Raw genomic sequence first — 20,489 nt, forward strand, 5'->3', positions numbered from 1 at the left:
GGCCAGCATGACCATCACGTGACTCTCTCCTGCTGCAAAACAATGTTTTGACATTCATCTGCAGAACGCTATGACAATGCAGCTCATCCTTGATCCACTTGGACTTCCACAAAAGCCTCTGCTAAGATCCCTTAGCAAATGCTCTTAGAGAACCGAGGCTGTCAAGGGTGAAAGGAAAGGTCCTCTCATGCATTAACGACTTGCTTAAATGAAGGAAAATGCATCGAAGCAGCAAACAAGCTGCTCTGCGAGCAAGACAGGGGGTCTGGGCAACTCTGTGCTGGGACCCATGCTGTTCATCAGATGCAGAAATGGGCTAGGAAAGGGTCAGAGAGGAAGGTGGAAAAGTTTTACGATGGTTCAGGTTATTCATCTAGTCAAACTGAAAGCTGATGTGAATACCTGTGTATTACTGAGACCTAAAGCTCAACAGCAGATGAAATGTAGAACTGACAAATGCAAGTAAAAAGAAGAGGTCCAAGGGACAGGCTATAAATTAGACATCGGTATTCAGGAAAGTGACCCTGAAATGCTTACTGATAATGTTCTGAAAACACCAGTACTGTGCTCAAGATGCACAGTAGAAACTGTGGATGTTTTATACCGCTTTGCAAGTTTGTGCCGCTCCCCCTTCTCAAACCCTAATCCCTCCACTGGCATAAGCTGCATTTTACAGTCTGCCTGGAATAACACTGCATCAATGGAAAACTCTGTCACTGCCGAGTATATTGGACAGCTCAGGTCCTGGCATGGTCCCTGCAGAAGCTGGGGGCTTCTGTTTAATTTGTGGTTTGGCCATTATTGACTTGGCCACTTCTTTCAGGTAGTTTTAAGTGAGGAGCACTGCAGCTCCCGGTTCATCTCTGCCTCCTTTCAGATTCCCTCAGCCAGCATCACCCCACTCTGATGGTTTGGTACTATTCCTTTTCCATTTTTCCAGAGGCAGTGCCATTTCAGTCAGACCCTCTGCTAAGCCCCTCCTAAAGGTGACGTCCAGTAGGCGATCCTTCCTGCTTTCTGCTAGAACAGCACCACAGCAATGCATTTGTTCAGCTACTGTGCCACGGGCTTGCCCTGAGCTCTGCCCCTCCGCACCGTGCTGGCCCTGCGGGTGCTCTGGTGGGTCCCTGCTCCCAGGGGTTTTGAGGAAAGAGTCAGTTTTAGCTCTCAGATTCCTTTTGCAAAGCTTGTCTTGCTTTTAGCTTCAACCGGCCAGGCCCCTGGGTCTTTACTTCCCCTGCCAGCCCCGATCCAGCACTCTGAACGTCGTTTCCTCCTCGTGTCCACCCGCCGACCTGCCGTGCTGCTCACCTACTCCCGCTTCCAGTCACCCCTTCAACCCCGTCCCCGTTGGGCCCAGGCACCCCCCTCCCCACAGCAGCCGAAAGCTCGCAACCGCCCCGGGGGCTCCGGCAGACCTCTCCGCTACACCCCCTGACCCGCCGCCCCCGGCGCCAGAGGCAGCTCCTCCGCGGCCGGGCTCTGAACCGGCCCTCGGGGACCCCTCTCAGCCGCCCCGGGCGGCAGCGGCGGCGCGCGGCCCTGACCACCCGCTCGCCCACGACGGCGGCCCCGGGGGGGGGAGGCGGGGCGAGCAGCGCAGCCCGGCCCCGCCGCTCGGCTCCCCGCTGCCATGGCAACCCCGCGAGCAGGCCGCGGCCCTGAGCGAGCGAGCGAGCGAGCGAGCGGGCGGGCGGGCGGGCGCGCGCGCGCCCGACCGCACCCCTCAGCGAGCTCGCGGGGGCTGAGGCTGCTGCACTTTAAAGGGATCGCCACCACGCCCCCCCCCGCTCCAGCCGGAGCAGCGACGCTGTTCCCATTGGCTGACCCCTCCCCGTCGGTCGCGTCCTTTTTCCTCTTCGATTGGCTGCTGGCCGCTCCGGTCACCCCCCTCTCGGTTCCGATTGGCTGGTTGCCAAAGTGGCCATCCTCGCCCTTTCCCCGCTCCGATTGGCTCGTCTCCCGCCGCAGGCCGCGCCCTAGGCGCGCTCTGATTGGTCGCGGTCTTCCCCCACCGCGCCCTGCCACGCTCCGGTTGGCGGCCTCGGGGCGCCCGGACCCGCCCCGCCGCGCGAGCGAGCGGGCGGGCGGGCGCGCGCCAAGGCGGAGGCCGGCGCTGAGGAGAGGGGCTCGGGCCGCCCCCCCATCGCCAGTGGCGGCGGCGGCGGCGGGATGGCGGCGGCGGCGGCGGGCGCGTTGGGCTCGGGCCCCGCCGCGGGGCCCCCAGCGCTGGCCGGCGGGGCGGCGGCGGCGATGGCCAGCCCCGGACCGGTTCCGGTGCCCATGAACCTCTTCGCGACGTGGGAGATCGACCGTTCGGCGCCGAGCTGCGTGCCCAGGTGAGCCACGCCGCCCGGGGCCTCGCCGGGGGCCGCCCCGCTCCGCTGCGGGGGCCTTGGTGAGCCCAGGGCCGGTCGGGGCCGGGGATGGCATGGGCGGGGGGGGAGGTGGCCTCCGTCCGGCCCCCCCGCGCCTCCGGGATCAGTGGCCCCTGCAGCATCCCTGCCCCGCCGGGCCGAGCTGGGCCTGGGGCCGCGCCCCCTCGGTGGCGGCTGGGCCTTGCCCCAGCCGGAGGCTGGGTGCGCGGCGAACGGCTACCCCGGCCGCCGTTCCCCCACTGTGCCGCCCGGTGTGCTTCCAGTGGGAGCAGCAGCAGCACCGAGGACCGGCGGGGCTGGGTGTGCCAGCACCGGACCACGGCTGCGTTGACTCCATGTTTGTGGCCTCTGGCTAGTGTCTGCCGTGATGGCTATGGAAGATCTCAGTGGGGCATATCATCGCGGCCATGCTGCTTCTGAAAGCAGCCTCTTGGCCCCTGAAGTGAATGATGGCCTTACAGCTGGTCTCCTGATGGAGATGCCACAGGTAGTGGCCATCTGGCATCTGTGGGCCCGTGGGGTTACCTGTGTCACCTGCACTCCGGACCATAGGTAACACCAAACAGGATTCACTGTGCTGCCAGCTGAACTCACAGTTCTATCTCTGGCAGAGCTGGAAAACAAGCTGAACGGTGTAAATGTTGTTGCTGACTGTATGGTTAAGGGTATGTCCAGGCTAGATGTGCTTATGGGAAGAATGCAAAGACCTGTCTTGGAGCCAGGAGGTGCTGGATGTGTTAGTGAGCTAGGTGTCTTTTGGCCCACTCATCAGACATTGATCAGGAGGTCTTCTCATGAGAGTTAAGGGGCAGATTCAGGAAGTCACTCTGGATCCATGTATCTCTGGGCTGTGGTACGTTGTCTGCAAGTGATGTGTTCAAGTGCTGCACAAAAACTAGAGGCATAAAATTCAAAAAGGGGAAAAATAATTGTTCCTGTAGGGCAGGAGAACACCAGCCTTTGTGAAAGGGCTTCAGAAGGTTTATGTGTTTGTAGGGAGAAACTCGGTGATTGAGTGGCCAGATGGGTCAGAGTAGAAATGTTCTGAAATACTCCAAGCTAGTAGAGAAAGCCTGTGTGATTGCCGTGCCCAAGGAGGTCCTGGGCTGTGCAGGCAGCAAATGGGAAGGAGTTTGCAACATGTATCTGTGAAAAGCCAGTGCACCTTTTGATGACACATGCTGAGGCTGTTGTGTGGAGCAGGAAGCAGTGATCATTCTATAGCTTTAAAGTGACTTGAGGTATTGTTTATTTGTGGGTAGGTTACTCCCAAGCTGGAATTTGGAGAGCAGGACAGAATTACCAGGTTGACTTCCTGCAGAAAGAATAGAAGTTGCAGATATAGAGCACAGAACTTAGTGATGGTGAAGCATGTGTATGTACATAGTCTTCACAAATGGAAATGCTGCAAGAGCTAGAGAGAGGAGGAACTTCTTTGGGCAAACCAAAGACAGAATGACTGGGAATGGTGAGACTGAGTTTAGAAGTAGGTTACATGGGTGGCGGGATGCCAGTGAGCAGAAATGGTGTGTCATCAGTTTGAAAGTTATTTGAAGAACTGCTCTTTGGCCCAATGAATCCTGTGCCTTTTCACAAGGACAGTTTCCATTAGCATTGTGTAGATGCCTGTTCTAATGCACAAGCTTCTTTATGTGCAGCCATGGGCGGCAGCCATCTGACACACCAGCTTGGAGGAAACTTCTGTAAAATTAATCTGAAATTTCATCTCTGGAATGTCTTCAAATGCAACGTTTGTTAGGATGGGAAGAAGCTGATGGAAGCTGATTCTTCCTTCAGAGGCCACGGTTCTAACATGGTGTGCTGCTATGCCTGTAGAGTCAGCAGGTGTCTGGAGAAGTCCTGTCAGGCCACAGTGACCAGAGTGGGACTGGTGCTTCTGTGTTTTCTAGTCTTCAGATAGCCCAAGCTTTCCTGAGTGAGTGGGTCACAGGTGGGCACCTATCAGGCAGGTATTTTTGTTCACTGAAACTAAAGGGAGATCAAGCCCCAAATTTGAGTTGGGTTAATGGTGTATCTGTGCACTGTGCTTCATTTATTGCTTGCCCATGTTCTTCCTTTACTGATCTGCTTTTATAATGTTTTAGTCTTGACGTTATGTTCTTCAAGGTAGAAACTCCGCTGTACTGTCCCAGTGCCCAGCACAGGTGGTCTCTGGTCTTATTGTGCTTTGGGAGTGGTAGTGGTGGCAAAATAATATCCATTCAAGGGCAATAATCCTCGTTTGTAGTCTCAGTTCTTCCAGCCCTATGCATATCTAGGGAAAGGAGAACTTTGCACTGATTTTAATGCTATAGAACATGCTTTCTTTTTCTAGACTCTGTATCATAAGTCTTTGCTGTCCCTGTGCTCCTTAGGTGTTTCATTTTCTGAAAATGCAGCTCCGGCTGCTGCAGGAGCGGGACTGGGCTAGATCAACCTTTGTGGGGTTGCTCTGTGTTTGGCTGTTAATGCAGGACAGTTGAGAGGTTGTGCCCAGGCCTTCAGGATTTCAGAGAGGCAGTCTGGGCCAGTAAAAATAGGCACCATGAAGTATAAGCCCCAATGTACTGAACAGTTCAGTAGTATGACTGTAAGAGTTCTGATGCCTTGTAGGGGATCTTGGCTTTCTAAGATGAACTGTTGCCCATAATGGAAGTCTTTCCTGCTGAATCAGGAATGCGTACTGAACTAAGCCAATGTTTAGTTTTGGAAGTTGCCTTGCTCTCAGAATGGAGGTATCATCCCTCCTGCTGGGGTGTTTCTCTTTTCAGGGCCAAGCTGAGAGAAATCTGTGAACTCTTAATGCCCTTCCTATGAACTGAGTAAGCATAGCCTAGACCCAGCTGCCTTTGGCTCAAGTGGCTCTCAGGGGAGGCAGAGCTGAATTTTCTGGGCAGCAGGCTTTTATGCAGAGAGGCAGAAGGAGGTAAACACCTGGAAACCAAGCAAAATGCTCTTTGCATCTCCAGTTAGGCTACCCATTGGGATAGGGATTATTGGCTTCCCATCACAATGCCTTAGAAGGGAAGCAGTCCTGGTTGATTCATGCTGCAGGGTGTGAAGCATGCTTTGCTAAAATAGTCAATCAGCCTTAACTTCCACTCATAGTTATCTTAGTAAAAGTCTTCATAGGGGTGTTCTGAGGCGGGAGAAAGTGTCTTTATTGTGATACCATGCAAGTAAGTACCCTTAAGGGTTGTAGCAGGTTTTCACTGTATGGAGACTGCAAGAAATGAACTAGAACTTTGCCAGAGTAAAATGTCTGTCCGCATCAAGGTAATGTCTTACTGTGTTTTCATTGTTTTGTATGCTGATCAGGCAGTACATTTGGAAAAAATGTATGAAAGGACTTTGTGCAAACATGCGTGGGGTCTTGTTCTTTCCAAGTAGTGCTATTTTTCAACCTCTGTTAATAGGACTGCTCTTCCTTTTTTTCTTTTTAATATCTGAGAGCCCATAAATGCAAGTTCTTAATTAGGAAACAAGATAAGATTGTGTGATTGTGTTCACTCTTACTCTTTTTCCATGACACAGCTGTTGTGTTCAGTGTTATGTGGATGTTGTTTCAGTGATAAGTCATCACATTTCTAGTTAGAGGTGAGAGATACGAGTTGTATTTTGGCTAATGCGTCAGTATAGTTGAGCTCAGATTGCAAAGGCAGATTCTACCTGTACAAATTATGCTGTGAATGGCGCTGCAAGGATTCAAATACACTGCATTTCATCCAGAGTACCTCATATCTCGGTACAATGCATGAGCTCAAAAACATTCCCAGTCTTGCTGCCACCCACACAATGTGCTTGAACACAGCATCTCCTGCTTATGATAGTTAGAGAAGCATTGACTTAGGGAAATGCATGTAGTTTGGGCTCACTTTTGTGAGGCTGTGTATGTGCACCTTCAGGACATTATGTTTCAGAAGATGCTCTGAATTCTCTATCATTAAAACTTCCAAATGTGTGTTTTGGAAAGTTATAGCCTAATGAATATCTTCTTGGAAGGAGAGCAGTTATTGCAAGTACAACTGGAAGTATCCCCTAAGTGCCAGCTATGGTGATCCTTTGAAGTGCCATGAGGTGAACGTTCTCATCTCTGCAACCCTGTTGTCCTGTTTGGGCAGACTATCTATTACCTGACACCTCATGGAAAGTAGGGTAAGACTTCATTTGTGCAGCTGGTTGCATGCTTTCCTTTGCCTGAGGTCCGGAAAGCCTTGCAGTGAGCAGTGCATGTTGTACAGTATGGAGGAACGTGCTCTCTTCTGGCACAGCTGCATTCAACTGGGTTGGCAGCATCTGGCAGCCCCATAAAGCGGGATTCTCTGTCAACTGTGGACTCAGAGGTCTGTTTCCTCTCTGCAAGGAGTATTGCCTGTCTTTTCTACAACCCCTAAGAGTTTTCTTTTCTGAAGCTGATTTGGTGATGAAGAGCCTCTGAACTGGGTGTTCCTTTAAGAAACACTTATTCCAGCTGGAATAACATGTATTTATCTGCCTGAGATGTTCTTGAGTGGTTTCATGGGTAAATCAGGCATTTTCATGGTAAACTTCCAACCTCAGCAAAATCTGCTCTGTTTGGCTAAGCTACAGAGTTGCACCTCTGGGAATGTTAAATGATTCCAGATTGTTCCCTCAAAAGATACTGTGATGCCGTGACAAACCGGAGTAGCTCCAGACAGGGAGTGCTTTGGAGAGGCCACAATTTCTTGTAAGGAAACAGTCTCTTATAACTGGTGATATTTGCCATGTTTAAATTATGATTTCCTTTTAGTACTATATAGAAAACAAAATGTTCTAAAGGGCCATCGGATTGCTTATTATTCTTAATATTGTGGGCTTGGCTACAAGCCTGCAACATAATACGTCTGATGTGTTGTCCACTGTCGCTCTCTCTGGCTTGGCTGTCGCAGAGGAGCACGTTTGGGATTTCTCCTCTGGCAGTGTTATGTTTCCCTTCGAGTATATGATAATTGAGTTGGTGTCTGTTATTCCTTCTTTCTGCTCATTAGTGGAACTCAGGACAAGCGTCCCCTGCCAGTTCGATTGATGGGGGGTGTGCTCCTTTCAGAATATTAATAGTGACTTTCCTGAAGGCTTAATTTTATTTGAAGTACCTGCCACGCTGCCTCCTAGCCTTGCTCTCCAGTGTTTCATTCATTAGCCAGGCTGTGTTAGCTCATTTGTCTGATGGCTTATCAAAAATGTTGCGTTGTTCTTGTTGTGCTAGTGTGCTATGAGTGCTCATTCCGCTTCCTCTGGTGTATTCAGTTACTTGTGATTGATTACTAACAACAGCCACGTAGTATGCCTATAGTGCACCCTTCTCTGGGATGGAGGTCCCCTGACCTTTATCCTGTCAAAAGAATAAATTGCTGAGCACCAGTATCTTGCAGGGTTCCCGTAGCAGATCCATTCTTTGATAAAATCTGTGCTGATGCTTTTGTGTAATTGTTTGCATTCTGGAATGATTCTAGATTGAACACATGTCTCTAGTCAACTTCAGAAGAAGTTATTTCCAAAAAAGAGCCAGAGGTGAGAAACATACTGCATTTTATAGCATGCCAGATGAGCATCTGGGCAAGGCTATTTTCCGAATACCTTGTGTTCTTATCTGGTCCAAGCTTTCAGCATCCCAGCTGATGGGGAATCTGTGCTTCTGTTTTGTTTTGGTTTGGTTTTTTTTTTTTAACTACATCAAAGCTGGTGGATACTGTTTTGGGAAACACAAAGTGAGAGTGTCTTACTCCTCTGTGTGGGATGTGGCAGCAGGAACCTGCCTCTGCCTCCGGGGAAGCAGACAGCTTAAGCGATATTGCTGTTGTAGTTAGAAGTCTCTTAGATAAATGAGGCTTTGTTTGGATACTTCAGTATACTCATTGCAGTGGACCCGAAGGAGAGATGCAGTATTTCAGGTACCATGCACATTGCAACTGTGGTTAGAGACCACTCCCTGCTCTGCAGTGTGATTCAGCCTCTGTGCACACAGCCCAAAATTACACTGGCTTTTCCTGCAGGCCTGTTGCAATGCCATCTCCTTTATAATTTACTGCCCACTGTCATCTCTCGTGCTCTTTCTGTTTATCCCATCTCATGTGGTCTAACACAGTGAAGGATTCTGTTTAGTAAATAAAAACTCCTGTTGTATTTTGGCTGCTATTCTGATTTTTCTAGATTCTTATTTTCCCACTCGTGCTGATTTTTACGCTTCCACTGTAAATCCTTCTTATCATGCTTCTTATTCTTCAGTGTGAGCATATCTTAAGTAGCATGAGATCCAAAGCCAGTGCATGTGGGACCATCTCCTGGACAAAAAATGTCCAGGTTCCATGCCCAGCTGTGTATTTTTAATTGTTTTTCTGTGCATATGATAACTAAATTCTCATCAGTATAGGCAGTTTGGGATGATGGCAGAACTCATGTCTTTGGTTCCATTTTCCAAAACTGAAAAACACTAACAATTAGCTGTTGTGCTGTTAACAATGGTAGCAGGGTTAGAATAAGAGTAACTCCCTTGCAAAGGGTTCTGCTACTCTTTTCCTGTTCTTTAATACCTTTTCTCTACCAGGGGAGAAGATCATGTTCATCCAAAGCCTCTCACTGATTCTTTTGCTGTCTGATTTTCAGTAACAGTTCAAGTAGTGTCTCTGAATCCGTATTATTTAGATCAGTTTTTTTTAGATTTACATTATTTATATATTTTTAGAAGAGCTCCCTTGTATTTGTTCTGCATTTTCCCCTGTGTTTCTTCAGCTATCTTCTAGGAATCCATTTATTTTCTACCTTACCAATACATCCACTTTCTTCTCATTGCTCCTTTCCCTCAAAAGCCCTGCACACACCTGCTGATAATTTTGGCACTATTCTCACTTTTTTTCCTTGCTTCTGTCTTGCCTTGCACACCTGTAATTGAGTAATCTTTAGTTCTGAATCTTAATTTTTCTCTGTTCAAAGTAGTTTGCTTTTTTCCTCAGAATTTAGAGACTATTCCTTGTGAAGCTGCAATGGCCACATCTTGTCCTTGTATGGCTTGTATTTTTCAGCTGGACTATGTTCTTGATGTGCTTGGGTTATTTTTTAATGGCTTTTAGATTTTTTTTCACTGTTAATGAATATCAGCTTTTTTCTTTTGTTAGACTTCCTGAATTTTCTTGTACATGCATCAGTGAAATACAGTCCCATAAGTTGACATTTCTTTCAGTCCTCTCATACTTGAGAGGACTCACACTTGAGGCTGCTTGCTTCAAGTATTCCTTCCTTTCTTGTGTGCTCCTTTGTCAGAAGCAGACTCAGGATGTCCATTTGGATTTCACAGCATATGGTATATATGAATAATTTACTCATTTTTTCCTTGATGTTTGTCAAGTCCCTTGACTTTTCAAGCTTTTTCTCTGCCTATTATGTTCCTTCATCTCCAGTCAGACAAAAGGACAACATTCCCATTACTCTGTATTTACACTTTGTTCATCTTACCTGTGTACTGATGAAATGTTCATACTTATTTGGGGATAACTTTATCTGTTGCAATACTGAGTTGTGGAAGTGTGGACAAGTCACTCTTCTTTCAGGGACCTGCTCCACCCACAAGGATCTCAGCAGAGAACTGCATTGTACAGGCTCTGGTTATTAACAGCTTGTGTTGCAAGTGGATGAAAAGCCTACGCACAAATTTACCAGTTTTGGTGAGAATCATTCTTTTGAGTGAAGAATCTTAACTGTGCAACTCTTTAGAATTAAACTTTTTTTTTTTATGTAAATTTTTTTTCTTACAGTTATGAAGAAGCCTCAAAAATGGATGCCCATGCTGGTTTGACACTGTCTCTTCCACGGGCCTGTATCACTGCTGTTGTATCACTTCAGTCCCTCCCCTCTGCTCTCTTCCCAGATGTATCTTACCATGGTACCATGTTCCTGAGCCTGCAGGTAGTCAGATCGAAGGTGTTTGCCAGCTCAAGATAACAGCAAAGGAGACAGATGGGATGTTTGGTGGGTTTGCTACTTCAGAAGTAGCAAGCTGTAACGAAACCTTAACTCTGCGTTCATCATTAGTAGGAAAGTTGCTAGACTATGCATTACGGAAGCTGCTGTATGGCACGTTTCCTTTCTGTCAGCATGCATGGAGATCTCTACCAGGACAGTCCGGATGGTGGAGGATGCCCTGTGTTTTAAGTCACTGTAGCAGGGTTTGCCAGACAGGTGTCTATTGGCACTTGAATAAATGCCTGCAGCAGAGAACTGGAGGAAGTTGGGGTGGATCAGTGAACTAACCTTGACCTCATTTCACTGCTTTTCCCAGCTTGGCTGCATTGGCACATCTCCAGTGGACTTGGAGGTGTACCCCAGCAAGCTCTGCCAGGTGACGAGTGTCAGGATGTAGCTTGTCCTGCATCCCCATTAGCACTTTCAAACTTGGTTGAAAGGTACTTGTCACTGTGTCTTGAGTGCTTGCTCTTTTCCTCCTGTAGACAAGGCTGCAAGTGGTGTTTTTGTAATCACTCACTGCTTTGTGGTGGTTAATTCATTAACACATTTTATTTTAGCCTGGAGACACAGTGAGCGAGCTGTTTAGCAACAGGTATCGTGGCAGACTGCTAGTGCTGTGGCTCTGTGGAAGCGTGGCGCATTTGCACCTTGCCATGCCATTGACTGCTGCTCTCAGCTGAGCTGGCAGTGCAGCACCTTTTGTTAAAGCAGTCTTGGATTTGGGGACAGCTGGTGCAGCAATTCTGCTGCGTATGTAGACAGAAAAGTTCAAAATCTTTACATTTGTGAAAAAAGTTCTGTGACATTAGCCATACTAATGCTGATGCCTAATTTCAGCATGGCTAAAATGAGAGAAGATCAACATGCTGCTGCAGACTTCCACCTTTTTTCTGTCTGCCCTGAGGTTGCTTTTGGGCAGACCCCGAGTGAACAGCTGGAAGTTCAAACACAGTGATCTTAAGTAAAGCAACGACCAGTTAAAGATGTGGTATTTCCCAAGTAATGTACCCTTTCTGTTGCCTATAAAAATAATTTTTAAAAGTTTGCTGCAGCGTGTAGCCTTACCACTGACCTGTGGATTGTTTAGTAAGCTCTTTCTAACTTTACTAGGGAGGCTGCTATGCAGCAGCAATGAATTTGGTCACATGCTTTTTGTTAAACAAGTAACTTGTTTGAAAATAGAACAGAAAGATGACCTTGCGGTTTGGACATTGAAGAGAGGCTTAGATTCAGATCCAGGATCTGAAGTTGCTTGCTCTTCTTCTAGTTCAAATAACCCTTTCCCTGCCTGAAGCCATAGCTATGACTCATGTTCCTGTTCTCCCCACTTTGTTCCCAGCTGCGTGTTTCCATGCTGCAGTGTTGCCATTTCCTTGCATGTGCTAGGGCGACTGTGGAGTTTTATTGTAAAGCAGAAGTGATCTTGAGGTGTGGTAGCGTTGCTCCCAAAGAAAATGTCCTGCAACACGGTGCCAGTACTCATAAAGGAAGAAATTTGTCCTTCTTGGGAAAAGCAGACCCTTACAAGACTGCCCATACACTCTGGTGTATTTCCCTGAGCTGGAAAGACAAAGCTGAAGCTAGAGGAAATGGCTGGGGATTCTTCCCTGGCTTCCACAGACTGGAGACCTGGGCTAGGAAGCCTGAGGTTGCTCCGAAAGGGGCAACTGGAGAGAAACCATCCGAGAGCCAGATCACCAGCAGACTTTTCCTTGCTGTCTAATCTGGATGCTGCAGGCTGGGAATCCCCTGAACAGGCTCGGAGGACCATGGGAACTGGTGGAGTCTGGAGGAGGGTTTGGGGAGCAGTATGTGGAAATCAGTTGGGATTTTTTGGACTTTCTGCTGAGGTTTTAAGGGCTCTTTGTGCTCAGGAAAGACGTTGCTCCTGATAGGGGCAATTAATATCTGCATAGCTTGCAGTGGAGCATGAGAAGAGGCTAATGGCTGTGTGACTGAGTAGCATGCTGTGCATGCTGGGACAGGCTGTCTGGGCAGATCCTAATGCTTCCTTAGGAGATGCTTCTTGACAATGTGCTTATTATCTGGAAATCAGCTTGTGTGACAGGAGGCGCCAGGAGGCTATGGCAGAGTCTCGTGTCCTGTTGTGGTAGGTGCTGCATGATGTGCTATAATGAAACGCTGACTATTCTGGGGGGGGGTTTACTCTATGCTTTGGATAGACGTGGGTGAGGGGGAAGCAGAGGTGAAGTGATTCATCCAATAGTTAAAAAGTGTCAGAGACGGATTAAATCTCATCTCTCTGCCTGGAACCAGATCTTAACTCTAAATTGCTTCCTTCTGTAAAAGCAGTGAAGTCTCACTGTAGCAGAGCCTGGGGAATGTGGTCATATCACTGCAAGTCTCCTGTGCATGTGATGGGGCAGCAGTTGTTTGTTACGGTTTGTCCTCAATTAATTTTCCTTTTTTTTTCCCCCCTCCCCAAATGTTTGGGTATTGTGAATAACACAGCAAATGAATTGTAGCCTCACACAGGAAACTGCTAAGAAAATACACAATGTCTGTCCAACTTCTGATCTATTTGCCCAATTTTGTCCTGGCTTGTCAAGGGCAACTGCCTCAAAGAACCATGTTTCATAGAAATCAGTGGTTAGAGGGAGATTGGAGGTCCTATTAGATCCCCTGTGATAGAGAACTTGGCTCTCTTCCAACCCCCTGTTTGGAGGCTGATGTGCCTGGGTACGTTGTGGAGGTAACTCTCAACCATCCTCAAGGTTTGCTGTCTTTTTCCAGCAGGGTGGTATTGAGAGCCGGGAGGGGAAAAGAAGGAGAGAAGACAGCCTGGAAGGAGCCCATATAAGTGTGGGAAAGGGGGTGGGAGGGAGCGGTGCATCTTCATGCTAAGCTGTTTCATGATTAGCAGCAGTAGTTTAAGCAAAATTTGAGTGGTGATCTTTCCAGTGATGCATCTGTGTGGGTATTTAATGTGAAAGCATGCAGAATGATGGGAGAATGGTTTCGAGGAGCTTGTTTCATTCATTGTTTGTGCGGCAAGGTGCACTTGCTCCCTACGTACATAGGTAAATGCACCTTTAAACCAGTGAGGTGAGAAGTGTCAGCCATGAGTAAGAGGCAAAATTAACAACCCTAAACACCCCTCTTAAGCAATTGGAGGAGGAAAGGTTTAACAGCCACCCCCCTGCCTTATAACTTCTGCCTACTTGGAGCCTAGCCAAGAGGAGGGAAAGGAAATCTCTTAACCTTATTATTGTTTGTGACTACAGTAAGCAATCCAGTTACTGCCATCCTTTAATCCTGATACTGTTGGACCCCAATTAGAACAGAGAAGTCTTGGTTTCATACCCTTGCAGGCAGGGATGTGGTATCTTTGAAGGAAATCACTGAACCTCTCTATGCCTTGACCGTTACCTGAAGAATCTGTGATGAGGCTTCGCACTGACCACTTGGAGTTTGTCCAAGGAGCGTGAGAACAGTTGGCCCCAAAATTTGAGTCCTGTCTATTTGTCCAGGTAAGCAATGACTGCCTGGCTGCCACTGGGTTCTCCAGCTTCTCTTTTTAAGTGACCTGGACACTTCTTTCATAGATCTAAGTGTCTTTTGGGGGAAGTTTGAAGCTTTTAGCAGATCCTGATAGTTCTTTCCTCTTGAGAAGAGAAATCTTGAAAAGCATGTTCCAAAGACCACTTCTACCACTGTGGCCATGGTTATTTCTCCTCTGGGTAGCTAGCAGAGCTGTGAGATACGTAAGAAACTGGGCCGTACATTGTGGTAGCTTGTGCCTGTGCCAGGAGAATGGTGTTCTTTGGGCAAGATGCAGAAAAGCAAAAATGGTTGGTGATGGGATAGCAGAAGTGGTCAACATCCCAGCTAAATGCTGCTATGAACAGAAGGCAGAGCAGTTAGTTATTGGTCCCCAGAAGATCTTATATTCTCTTCTGAAAAATAATGAGGCACTTGTGTTGTGTCCAGTCCTGATTGTAGTGGCAAACACTCCTGTTGACATGAATATGAATAGGTTTTGGGTCCCAAGTGACTAAAGATTAATAACTCTGCTTAATTACAACCTATTTTTTTTCTAATACTCTGAGAGTAAATGACTTTTCAAGGAGAGCTGGCTGTGAGATGTGCAGGATGTCGGAACTCTCTTTGGGAAGAAGGCGAAACTAAGTAGATCAAGGTTTAAAATCCAGGGTAGCTTTGTGTGAGAGAAGCTCCATGGTCTCTGCCTTCAGAGTAGGTGTGATTTCAAGCCAAACAAACTTTCTGTTGAGGTTAGAAGTGTTCAGTGTAGATCTCTTCCAGGGTGGTTACAGCTTCAGCTTTCTGGATGGAGGCAATTCTACAGAGCATCTTTCTTGTGATACCCAACAGCACAGCACCCTGAAAGAGGTTATGAAAAGGAAGTGTAGAGTTATGTGTTGTTTTGCCAGCACTAGTTATATTTGATGGTATAAGTAAAGTATGTGAGGTTTCAGAATTCAATTCCTGTTACCCAGAACAGACATTTGCTGCTGACGGGCCTCTAGAAGGATCCCTGAGTCACCAACAATGCAGGTGAATTAGTATCTGATACAGTTTCTCTGTCTAAGCAGTAGGGCAGAGAGCAAGATGAGGGACTTTCTCAGAAGCAGCAGCAGCAGGTAGAACAACAAATGCTAAAAAAAGGAATCTTCTTTAAAAAAAAAAAGATAGGTTGGTGACAATGTGAGGATTTCTACCTTTTGAGTGTCCTGGGTCTTGGTTCTTGATTAACTATCGGAAATGAAGCCACTGAAGGGGAAATAACTTGCTTCTTTCTGGGGTTGAGAGATATTATCTCAGACTACCTGAAAGGAGACTTTTGAACAAGTTCTTCTTCCCTTATTTTGCAATAGCAAATCTTTTCTTCCCACAAAATATGTGGTGTATGTTCTGTAGAGCATTGCTCTTTGGGCATGTAACTGAAACATGCACGCGTGCCTCTCCCCCCCCCCCCCCCGAAAGACAAAAAATGGACCTCAGTGACAAGTTACCACCCTTGTCAAGGACACTTTGGAAATGTGCGCACTGCAAAAGACCTTTGAATTTGAGCTGTTGTGACGTGACCGTTAGTCCTTCCTGCTTCTCCCTGTACCTGTGGACTCTTTTCGGAGTGCCAGTTCTATGTGCTTGCTTCCATACCTGTAGGATGCTCATGGGGTTGCAAGTGACAGTTGCTGCTTCTGAGTGATACCTGGTGATGAGAGGTGGTGATGGAGAGTATTTGAAATGCTACCTTTGAAGCACATGTCTGAGCAGAATACTTGGCTCCACCAGCGTGCTTGTCCTGGACATCACACCTGCACTGTGCTCTGCCTGTTGTGCATCGTCCTTCTTCTCCTGGGACAGAGGTGCTCAGTGTTTTAGAAAAGCAATAAATCAATTTAAAGCAAACAAGTTGCTAGCTGGTACTGGCCACGTCTCTGGTGCAGGTCTAGGGAGAGGGGGCAAAAATGGAGCAGAGTTTGTGTTCTTTTGTCCTATTTAAACCCGAAACCATTTTGCAACTGTATCACTAAAGCACAGTAGGAACACAAACCTGTGGTGTTTGCTTAGGATCTCTCTGGTTCCCACAGTTCTCAAGTTTTTCTCCATTTCCTACAACGTGCAGATTATATAAAGGACAAGTGAGGTTGGGTGAGAGCCAGCCATGCTTTGCACTTGCTAATTTTCTTCCCTTTATATTTTCAGGTTTTGTACTACCTTGAGATTTCCCATATTTCAGCTATGATACAAACATTTTGAAGGATTAAGCCTTAATGTTTAGGATTAGATAAAAGGGGTGTTGAGGGAAGGAGTCTGTTTTATGCCTAGTGACCTTGTTCTTGTGCATGGACAGCCTGAAATGTTTGGGAGGAGAAGCAGCTCCTGAACAAACTATTCATTGAGTAGGTCTGCTAATGACAGATGGTGTGGGGTGGCAACTGCTAGTGACCTGGTAGTAAAATGACCAGGCCAGTGAAACAGGGTAGCAGAGAGATTTTCAGGCTTGGGAGTTTGTAAGAGGTTGTGTATGACTGATTCAAAAGAGCTTTTCAGTGTTGCACTATGTTGCACTTAAAGCTGTGAATGTGCAGCCATTGCCAATCTTAGATCTCCCGACTTCGGTTTTGACACGCTGTCTTAAGATTTACAGCCTGAAATGCAAGGATTTATTGCTTGTGCTGAGTTTCACCACACTCTTTCACTAACATTAAATTGCCCTGGTGGAGGACAAACTTAGAGCAAATTCACCTAAGCTGAATTATTCCTTTCCTCTGACTAACACCTGCTGTGCTTGGGGAGTGAACCTCATAAGCTCTCTTACAGTATGTATGCAGGTCCACAACAAGTACCCCCTAAATACGATTTTTTTTTTCTTCTCTAATGGAAGGCCTTGAGACGTTATGGACTAGGAAAAAATCTTACTCTTGCATGTGGACACACCTGAGAACAAAAGTGTTTAGAGTTGCCCAGGACCCACAGGGGTATTTCTTTCTTGCCCATCTTTCTTCCCCACCCTCGCAGAATTTGGCATGTGCTTTCTGTTGCATTGATAGGAGGTTTCCTGTAAAGCTTTGTGATTCTTAAGGCAGGCTTTGGTTTCTTTTTACTTTGCCAGCTGAGGTTATCCTCTGAATATCAAGGTTAGCAGCTTTCCTTTCCTTAAGAGTAAAGATCTGGTTTTGAAGGTGTATGCAGATTTTGCTCTGAAGGAAGGTTTCTAATAAAACAAGGAATTTTCCATCAGGACAATCTGTGTGTTTCTTGGTGGCTGCAGCTTCTAGATGAAATGGGTGAGGTGGTCCTAAAGATATGTTTTAGAATCAGATCTGTGTCTATGCTGTCAATTACCGGTCTACATCCAGTTACAAAACTGGATGTAAAACCCTGCTCCTGACTGCAGAAAGCTCCTGAGGCCACAGCTCCGGAGTGTAACAAACGTGTTGAGTGTTAGGTTGTTCTTCAGGCACCTACTTTATTGCAGATCTGAGAAAGCTGAGCTATGAGGTGTGTGGTTGAGTTTTTTCCCCTGTCCTTTGGGATGCATTTCAAGCTGTTTCTCAATGGCTGTTGGCAGACTTCCAGTCTCTTGCTGCCTTGCTAAATCACCTGTAGTGTGAGTAGTTTAGTAACACATGAGAATTACAGCAAGCGTAAGGTGGTATGACTGCAGTGTGTGAAATACACTGTTGTGCCCAGGGAGTGCAGATGGAAAAGCCTGCCTGAAAGTGGCGTTTGGGGTGACTGGTTACTATAAATTTGAGTGCAAATCCAGCACTAACTCCCAGCAGCTGACATCCCTAGCAAGGGATAAGCTGGTAGGAGTTGTTTTCTCTCTTCTGAGTTAGTTTTCTCACTCAACCCAAAGGAGAATGGAGTAATGTGGCAAGGATGCTGAGAAGCTGCCACTTCATAGAAGAGCATTGCCTGGTGGGACTCCCTAGAGCTAGCAGCAGCTCTGCTGGAAGGCAAAAAGAGGGTTTGATGAAAATCCACTCTGAAACACGGCTGCTGGAAGGATACTATGTTTTTGATTTCTTCATCCATGGTAGCTGACTTCCATCTTCTCTTGTATGGACCTGGGTGGGATTAGTCAGCATGTTTTTGGTAGAGAGGAGACAATCTGCCTGCTTTCCACTCTTTTCTAAGGAATTTTGTCACTCAGTGGGTGAGGGGAGAAATGCCAACTTTCCAGGCAGTGGTGCTGCTAGGGATGAACAGCCCTCACCTTTACTCCTTCCTGCCAAGAAAACTTCTCTTCCAGTGCACCTGAAACCCTTCCCTCCCTCCTCTTTTCCAGAAGAGATGGGAAGGGGCATGCAAACTATCTGTGAAGCATCTGCTAGAGATATTGATCTCCCATTGGTTGCTCCGCTTTTAGACAAAGCAGGGGGCTGGGTAGTTACAAATTTTATTTCTTAGAAAAGAAAAAATATCAAGCCTTTCTCAAGCAGAGTCCCACCATTTCCTCTGAGTTGCTTCTCCCTGGGCATATGGAGAAAAGAAAAGCTGTCTGTAGCCCTTCTGGAAGTTGCCTGAAAGTTTGGCTGACCATGGTGTGAAGCAAATCCTACAGCTGCTCTGATGCCCTTTGTAGGGTTGTTGGTTCACATGCTTCAGGTGTTAGGGGAGTGTGTTAAGATAGAAGAGGCATTTACAGTTCAAATATCATAGAATCATAGAATCTCCTGAGTTGGAAGGGATCTGTGAGGATCATCAAGTCCAACTCCTGACTCCATACAGGGCAACCTAAGAGTCTCGCACTTTAACTGGAAACGGGTGCTTCCAAACCTTGCAGCAGGTAACGCAGTATTAAGTCTGTGGGTTCAGGTAACACAGTGATGGGGCCCATGCCAGGGAGGAGAAGATGACTAACCAGCCGAGCATTTGACATGGGAACTGGCTGTGGGCAGCTTGTGCAGATGCTCGTGTGCAGTTAAGCTCTGCTGTCTGCTTGAGACGCAGCAGAACAGACAGGTCATGGTATGCTGCACTCTGGGTGCTTGAGATTGTGCCTTGCTGCAAGGTTGTAAGGCTGGATGGTGGTAATTGTCCCCATTTCTAAAGAACATCTTGTAGCTCCCTGGCTATGTGTCAGAGACTTGCAGGCCAGGAGTGAACCGTGGGGAAGGGAAGCTTTCTCCTACTGATTAGTACTTTGTTTTGGGAAAGGAAACAATTTCTAAGGAACAACTTGAGGAGCCATCTCTGGACCCAGGCAGAGCTGTTCAGGATGGGAATCAGAGCTCTTCAAAATGCTGTAACTTCTCTTCTAAGTGTAAAGATTTTGGTGCTGTTTAATGCAACAATTACTTAGAGCAAATGTTAAATTCAGCTCCTGTGAATGAATATCGGACACTGTGTTGCTGGAGGAGTTACTCCTGGAATCAGGCTGCTGCTTTGTCTGTCTGTTGAAAGGAGTTGCATCCAATATCTGATGGGGAGGCACTTTTTCAGCCATGTAGTCTCTTATTCTCTTGACATACCTTACAAAAAGGGCAATAAATTTCAGAGATGGCATGACACCAGCCCAAGTTATTTTGTTACTCACTGATAAATGATGGGCCGTTTTTCCGTGGGTTTTTGGTGTGTTGCCATTTTCTGTTTGCCTGAGCAAATATAGTGTTTGTGTATGCTCTACAGGAGGTCAGGCCAGACAGACCTTTAAGACTAATGTCTCTCCTAATCTTAAAAAATATGGAAAAAATCCCCAATGGGAAGTCTTATATGCTGAGCCTTAGGAGGTGACATGTTAGATCCTGACACTGAATGGTTTTCTAGTAAGTATCTTCTCAAATATCATATTCTTTGGGAAAAAAAAAAGCTGTGTTGTTTGGCATCTTTCATCTTCTGCAATGCAAGTAGCTGGGACGCGTGACCCAAAGCTGTTGTATGAGCTCTCATCACAGCCCAGCGAGCATTGTCAATAGAAATCTTTGTAGCAGATTGCAGAACTCAGCACAGGACAAAATAAAGCAAACAATACTGTCTTGATGAAGCTGTGTTAGCACTATGGTATGCTGAGGGAGAGAAAGGTGAGAGGCACCCCAGAGTGGCTAATTGCTGTTGTCTCACCTTAACTGGAAGCCTCGCTGAGTTGCATGCGTTTCTGCTGGGGTGCTGGGTGATATGTGTAGCTGGCATTAAAAGTGCTTCCTGTGGGTGACTCATGCATTGGGTTGTTTCAAAAGAAGGTGGGAGAGCTTTATTCCTTTCTCAGGCCAAATTCCAAACCCACTGTACCTACACTTGGCGTGACACCTTGGATGGCATGAATTGGCAGTCCTGGCCTCGCAGCTTGCGACTGGCACCCCTTCTCTGGCACTAGTTCCAGCGCATGCCTGACTATCTGGCAAGCCATCTCAGTGCTGTCCTGGAAGGAAACAACTCGTTATTTTTTAGGTTTCTTTGCTGGATTAGCAGGTTGAGTCAGTTCATCATGTGCTCAAACACACGGTGGTGGTGGAGGATCGCAGGGAGTGGAGAGCAAGGCATTGGCTTCTGGTGGTGGGGGCTGCTGGCTTGGATCACCAGCTTCTCTGCCTGTACCCTCTGAAAGGGATGTCGGTGTTCCCAAAGAACTGGGGGGATACTTGGTTTCTGTGAACATGTCTTACAAGGGCCTGAAAATGAGCCTGGAAATGAACT

The 20,489-nt window shown here is 47.0% G+C and overlaps 1 protein-coding gene across 2 annotated transcripts in view; it reads left to right on the forward strand.

The window, feature by feature from the left end:
* The first annotated feature begins 2,172 nt into the window (after positions 1-2,172).
* Positions 2,173-20,489, forward strand: part of LOC143158655 (phosphofurin acidic cluster sorting protein 1-like) — a 71,694-nt gene continuing 53,377 nt past the window's right edge. For both annotated transcript variants that reach the window (XM_076334855.1, XM_076334856.1), the window contains exon 1: positions 2,173-2,339. In XM_076334855.1, coding sequence (XP_076190970.1) covers positions 2,173-2,339 — 167 coding nt within the window. The remainder of the gene's footprint in view (positions 2,340-20,489) is intronic.

Source organism: Aptenodytes patagonicus, chromosome 3 (genome assembly GCF_965638725.1).
Source record: "Aptenodytes patagonicus chromosome 3, bAptPat1.pri.cur, whole genome shotgun sequence".
Taxonomy (NCBI): domain Eukaryota; kingdom Metazoa; phylum Chordata; class Aves; order Sphenisciformes; family Spheniscidae; genus Aptenodytes; species Aptenodytes patagonicus.